Source organism: Aphanomyces astaci (genome assembly GCF_000520075.1).
Source record: "Aphanomyces astaci strain APO3 unplaced genomic scaffold supercont1.136, whole genome shotgun sequence".
NCBI lineage: Eukaryota > Oomycota > Saprolegniomycetes > Saprolegniales > Verrucalvaceae > Aphanomyces > Aphanomyces astaci.
The window spans coordinates 84911-91644 of record NW_009798399.1 but is presented as its reverse complement, the minus strand read 5'-3'; the positions used below and the strand labels follow the sequence as shown (position 1 = coordinate 91644).

The 6734-nt window shown below is 51.8% G+C and overlaps 3 protein-coding genes across 3 annotated transcripts in view; 2 read left to right on the top strand and 1 right to left on the bottom strand.

Moving 5' to 3' along the window:
* Positions 1-285: 285 nt before the first annotated feature.
* H257_18103 (hypothetical protein) lies at positions 286-2199 on the bottom strand (the record flags this gene model as incomplete). The annotated part of the gene is made up of 3 exons (XM_009847114.1): positions 286-1015; positions 1065-1830; positions 1893-2199. 3 exons carry the CDS (start codon positions 2197-2199, stop codon positions 286-288), a joined length of 1803 nt encoding a protein of 600 aa, XP_009845416.1.
* Positions 2200-3402: 1203 nt separating this feature from the next.
* H257_18102 (hypothetical protein) lies at positions 3403-5629 on the top strand (the record flags this gene model as incomplete). Its single annotated transcript, XM_009847113.1, has 7 exons — positions 3403-3549; positions 3697-3771; positions 4029-4127; positions 4181-4384; positions 4435-4838; positions 5173-5520; positions 5578-5629. 7 exons carry the CDS (start codon positions 3403-3405, stop codon positions 5627-5629), a joined length of 1329 nt encoding a protein of 442 aa, XP_009845415.1.
* Positions 5630-6494: 865 nt separating this feature from the next.
* H257_18101 (hypothetical protein) overlaps positions 6495-6734 on the top strand; it is a gene marked incomplete at both ends in the record, with an annotated part of 4051 nt that continues 3811 nt past the window's right edge. Inside the window, one exon of the mRNA XM_009847112.1 lies at positions 6495-6693. Coding sequence (XP_009845414.1) covers positions 6495-6693 — 199 coding nt within the window. The remainder of the gene's footprint in view (positions 6694-6734) is intronic.

Genomic DNA, 6734 nt, shown 5'->3' with positions numbered 1-6734 from the left:
CGCCGCGATCTCCGTGGGCCGGTGTAAAGTAAGGTGGGCTGGGGTTACTGTGTCCACGCATCCCGTACGAGTCCTGGGGTATGTACTCGGGGGGTTCTCGTTGCCTTGGTCTTTCGGGCATGAACGGCTTTTGAGAAGTCACAGCACGGCTGTAGACACCTGCCGGCACCGGCATTGACATGGTTTCCGTAGCGATCTCGGTTTGTTGCATAAACACCGGGATAGGGTCCATGGTCCGTTGAGGTGTACCCGCCATCGAGTAGGGGGCCTGGAGTACCGATGACGTCATGAAAGTCGAATGACTCCCCTTCGAAGGGGGGAGCCTTTTCGGGACGAAGCGGGTGTCGCGTAGGGAGTCCCGACCGAACCGGATCTGAGTCGGCCTTCCTGAAGTTGCAAGGCCACCGTTTGCTGATCCACTTGTAAGGAAGACTGTTGCCGACGGAGGTTCGAGTAAGACTTGTTGACTTCCTGAGCGAAAGCTTCCCTTTCCCTGAGGAGGGTTTTCTCTTCTTCCCGCAGGAGGGTCGTGTTTAACCCCAATTGTGTCTGAGCGTCGGACACCATTTGTAGGATTGCTTCGGGTTCTTCCCGCGACTTCATGAGCTCCTCTCTTTCTTGAGTTACCACACGCCATTCCTCCGAGTCACGATCCAACGTTAGCGCCAGTAGTTGTTCTTGGACACCCCTTTCCATTTCTTCGCGTAGAGTCTGCTCCTCTTGTAGTTCCTGTTCGTACCGAGTATGAACTTGTAGGAGCTTTTCTTGGAGTTGAGACCCTCGGGTTTCACTTTCCTGAAACCGGGCCTTTGCCTCGTTCAGAGCCTCGTGAGAGACCAGCGTACGTTGTTCGGACTCCTGGAGCTGACGGCGCCCTTTTTCCCAGAGTTGTTCGAAACGTTCCCTCTGACGGTCAGTCTCGCGGAGTTGTTCTTCCAGGACTCGGAGTCTTTCCGTGAGGGTATCCTTCTCCCGCTCCAAAGATGGGGCAATTCGCACAGATCCGTTCCGAAGGCTCACGTGCCGAGGAGTACAGGGAGGCGTCGAGTTCTAGTTGCTTCGACCGTAGTTCTGTCCGTAGAGATGTCAGCTCTTGGTTTTGTTGAGAACGCAACTTGTCCAAGATGGTTTCCTGGGCCTCGCGGCTTCGACAGTTTTTTTCCACAAGGGCCTGGATTTCGTACGTGTGGTTGTGCTTGGCAGTTCCTCCGTCTTCCAGGCGTCGGACCTCGATAGTGTGTTCCGCTTCCGTCGACACTCGTAGAAGTTCGTCCGTGTGTTGGTTCTTCAAAGCGAGCAACGAGACTTCCTTGTCCTGGAGGAGTAAGGACCTTTCTTTATCCCAAGTGAGTTCCAGGTTCTCCTGGAAGCGTAGCATCCGGGCTTCCCACATAGCTTGTTGCCTCCCAATCTCCTGACTCAGGGTTTCGTTAGCTTCGTTTCCGACCACACACCTAGCGAGGTCCAGTTCTCGTTGGTAGCATCCCAACGCCTCTTTGAACTGCTCCTGCCGGTAGGTTTCATGGGCTTCAGCCGCCTGCGCCGCTGATTCGGCCATTTCCACGAGTCGAGTCTCCCGGTCGTCCAGCAGCCGAGATCGGTCTTCATGGGCTTTCTGGAAGAAACGCAAAGCTTCCAGTTCCTGTTTCTTGATGATGTCGCGCGTGAAATCGGCATAAGCGTTATGGCTATCACGTGCGCCTCCACCGGCAACCGAGATCGTAGTGACAACCACATTTCGAGGTACACCGGGATCGTCCCAGGTAGGCGTAAGCGTTCTTGGAACCATGCTGCCGGGCACCCCTTGGACCATGGGGGTGTTTCCGGTAGCTGAACTAGGCTCCAATAGGCTTACTGGTGTTTTGTCAAGGGAGTCCCCCAACCATCGATACCAATCCTGGCATGGGGTGACAAAGGCTCAGGAGCCAAGTCAGCACCCGGGGCCAATGCTGGTTTCTTCGGTGGGGGACGCGAGTCGGGGCTGTTCGTCGACGGCGATACATGTGGAGAGCCTTCGGCTTCTCGCTTGCGTTCCGGGGACGATGTTGGCAGATCGACGTGGTCGTCTAGTTGCACCGGTTCTGGGGTCGAAGACTGGCGCGTCAAGCGTCTTGTGTCCAGTAGCCCGTATTCCGGGGCAACTCCCGCAAGGCGCCGCGACTGGCGTATCGTCGAAGTTGGTTGTTCGTCCGTTGACATCTTCCTCACTCTTTTTTCGCTCCTTTTGCAAACGCCTACCCTGCTGCTCCACCAGAATGTCACGGGGTTTGTAACTATTTGACGAAGGTAGGCGCGGCGCGAGCGAGCGAACACAAGGCACAAGCGTGTAGAGTAAGTCAAAAGTAAAAGTCAAGGTTAGCTATCTAAGCGGAGGCGTCGTTCCGAGGTTCAAAGAGTCACCAGAACATTGTGGGAAGATCGGGGATCTGGCTATTGCTGGTTCCGGGAGTAACGGGTTCGACCAGATTAGTCCCAGAGTTACAGTGGGACGATGATCCGGTAACCGGAGACACGACGGTTAGCGGGAAACGTCGAAAGAAAGTCGCTTTCTTTCACCCCGTGACAGATTGCGGTGGGTCGTCATGTCGTGGGTCTTCCCACAAGACCCACCACAGCACTACTAAAAAATGAAATAGATCCCGCCAAACGTATAAATCGTGATTGCGGCGAGATACTGGTTTGGGATGTCATGTAGGGTACCCAGTTACAAGGCAATACATTGAAGCTTTCCCTGGTGACTGCAGCGGTCTGGGATGAGTCACTTTTGGCGGTCCATGGCGTCAACTCAGTTCGTTGGAGTCGTCTCAGTCGTGTGTGTCCTTCAGTGGTAAACATAGTCTCACCGCAGGGCCTCTGCCACTGAGAATGCAGCCACAGAACGCTGAAAACGCCGGCGGAGATTCCACTAAACGCTGAACGTCACACCCACCACAGACGACCACAACATGAACAGATTCTAGGCTGTCGATGGTGAATGCTACTTGGGTGGCATCGTTCGTGGTGGCGTACGCCCTGTGGTGAGACTCCGTTGACCGAAGGATACACGCAACCGAGACGACTTGCGGATCGGCAGAAGCTCACGTTGTCGACGGTGTTTGCAGCGTTCGTTGGAGTCGTGTCGGTTGTGTTTGCCCTGCGGTGATTCCCACCGAAGAGCACGCACCACCAACACTACTCCAACGATCGCTGCAAACACCGTAAACCCGGTATAATGGCATGTGCCGTACTGTGTTCTCTGGCGTTTGAGGGGAGGCGAGTGTCTTTGGGCTGTCTCTGGTGGCTGCGGCGAGAAATGGTATTACGTCATACTGTGGCGTCGCCCTCTGTGACGAATGTTGCGTGGTAAGTCACCATCGGTTGCGCTTTTGATGTTTGTAGCGTCTGTATTAAGCGGTAGACGTCATGAATCACTCCCGGACACGGTATAACTACGCTATCGACTGCCGCATCTCACATGCAAACAGTCTCAGGCCATGTCCCATGAAACGACGCTGCAAGCCAGATGCCGTCGACCGCCACGCCATGAACCCGAGCAATCGACCTATGTTGGTACCTGCAGCATCGACGAAAAAGGAACCTGCACAATCGACCGTGGCAAGGAATGGACGACGAATACGGATTTAGTATAACGGATGGTACCGTCGATAACGATAATGTTGTTTGGTTGTGGCACTTTGTGTGGTTGATACGGATCAGGAGGTGGACACGATTACTTTGGCGGTGGACAAAGTGTGCCCTGTATCGACTACCGCTGCATGCACGTATCGAGGCGTATTGAGGCCGTACGTGCAGCGGTGTTCGATCCTGGCGTTTCGGGGTTCTGCCAAAGCAAAACCTTTAATATTACATATACCTGGGAACCGACAAATCGTGAGTTTGGATTGGCAATCCCGACAATTACTTTGTCGTGATTCGCTGAACGACAACATGTTTCAATTGAGATCGTTGATTGGACGACCCACATGTCGGGGAAGAACATAACTCCAACATTAAACATGTACGCCCAATGTTTGGACGTTAATTCGTAGATGTCGTCTGAAAATACAGCCACGTTTCATCAACCCCTAGAACAAAAGAAATTCAGCATCATGAACGCAACCACCGTGCCCCCTAAGCAACCATCCAAGGTTCCTTCCGATCGAAGTCGACCTTGCGAACCTACCAGACCTATCAAAACCAGTTTGCCAAGTTCTGTAAGGATGTCCTCGCAATCGACCCTGCCGGCGCGACACCAGGGGCATGCACGGACTTTTTTCACCACCTCTACAGCCTCGGCAAGACTGCCCGTACCGTCGACTCCGCCAAGACCGCGCTAGTCGCCTATTTCCAAGCACTAAAAGTCGACCCAAACCCTGCCCGGGACGTTGAGTCCAAGCAATACGTTGTTGGTTTGCAAAAATGCAACAAAAAAACAACATCGACGACGTAAAAAAGGCCCATCCACTGTCGGTGTACGAGCTGTCGTTGCTCGAAAACTCACTGGCCTCGTCCCACATGTTTGTCGGGGCACTATACCGGTTCCTTCTCTGCGCGAGCTACATTGGCTGTTTTCGCATCAGCGAAATGCTAAACCTGACGTGGGACGACGTCGCCCTCCAACACGATGGCGACAGCCAGTATGTATCGCTTCGACTTCGTTGGCACAAAATGGCCAGTGTACAAAGTGACTCCCAAATCTACCATCTCGTTGACGAGAAGTCGTTTACGTGCTTGCGTGTGTGTGGGTTGTTTTCAGATTATGTGGGCCTCGTCAATCGGGCCAGTCCGAATTTAGCCTCCAAGTCGTTTGTTTTTCCTGCCTACACACTCGAATCGTCTGGGACCCCAAGACTCAACTGGTACAAACGTCTTGATCAAAATCAAGTCCGTCTGTTCATTAAAAGTGCAGTTGAAAAGTGCTCCGAACTTCCTTCAGGTATTTTTTGCTCACATATTTAATTTTTCAACTGGCACTAGTTTATAATATTTTTTAGGAATTACGTTGCACAGCATGCGTCGTGGAGGAAGTTATTACCGAGTGTTCGAGTCTCCAGAGCATCGGTTCAATTTCAGAGAGCTCATGGCATGGTGCCGATGGGAAGATGCAAAGACATGTTGTGAATATCTTATTACACGCAGCATTACAAACGAAATCGACCCGAGAAATCTACTACGCACCAACACAAACACCAGCAACTCAACCGTCGCCGAAATGAACGTACAAGACCTCTGCAACGCAATTGTCAAGTCCCTCCAAAACAACGTGCATGTTTTACCTGCCGCTGTCGTCGCCGCCGATGTCGCCCGCACACTGCCACCGCCAGTGGCTGCGAAGTCGCAACGTCAAATAACGCTGGACAGCTTCGTTTCGCACGCTGTTGTACCTACTGCACGGTCGGCGAACGAAGCTTGGACACAATGGTTTACCGGAGACCCGGCGGTCGGGTTGTATCAACCCCTGCGATCGTTCAACAAACAAATGATCCGGGCCGACCGCCGGAAGTATTCTGAGCGCTTGACCTTGTCGCTTGCCTTTTCAAAGTATGTTAGTTATGAGATGTTTGAAGCTGCATATGTAGGTCATACCAGCTCTTACAGCAATACCTTGTCTGAAGTCCGCAAGCGAAAGCGCAAGGGACGATTGCAATGAAGTGTTGGGATCTTGGTTTTTTGTGAAATGAGGTTGTTGGAGAAGCCTCACAGCTCGGCCAATCAAAATTACACTCTGGGAATACATTTTTAACCAATCATAAAGTTGTCGGGTTAAATGTCGTGGACGACGAAAGATATCTACATAAATGGTGACTACCTGACTTATTACGCTTGAGGGGTTATTTTTGGGCATTTCTCTAAAAAAAGTATTCCTCACATTTTGCATTTCCCAAAACCATCTAGTGTGAATCTGCAGAGGCCACTTACAAAGCCATCTGTTCAACCCATATGCTGGATAGTTGAAGTACTACGGTCCGGTTTTCCGTAAATCCTTCGCGTTTTCCCGCTTTCTGGTCTGTTTTTCATGGTTAGCCCGTACTATCCGCATACGCTTGCCTCCTTATAGTACGATCGGATGTCGCGCAGTGTATCAATCCATCGTATTGCAAGTGTTACTCCGGAGTAGTTTACAGTTAATGTGGTTCCTTCATCCTTTGAAAGTGCGATAAAGTAGCGGGTTTTTCTTACTATTTAGGATGCCAAAGGTGATCTACGTATGCCGCACAGTGTATCAATCCACTGTACTGTAAGTGTTACTTTACTGTGGACTCTTCATCCTTTGAGAGTGCGACACATTAGCGGGTTTTTCTGGCAAGAATGTCGGCCACCTGGTTGGATAACGCAAACGATGACTCGTCCATCCTAGCGGATTAATGACAAGAGCTGGATGTATGTATGTTGTACGCATCCCAACCGTCCATTTGTTTAAACCTTGGTACTTGGGTAGTGCAATCACAGTCTGACGTTAACGATTGGATTGACTTGGCTCTAGGTGAAAGACCATTCATTTTCCAATTTCCATCATGAAGTTCGCACTCCTCGCTTTCACCGTGGTCGTCACTGCCTTGGCTCAAGACCAAGTTGTCCCAGCCAAAGTCACTTGGGGCGATGAGGCCTCAGAGGACGGTTTCGAAATCCTCGGGGGCCAGGAAGCCCAATTCGGCCAGCACCGTTATGTGGTTGGGCTCAAGAGGTCGTCCAATGATACGACCGAGTGCGGCGGTAGTCTTATCGCCCCCAATGTCGTTTTGACAGCGGCACAC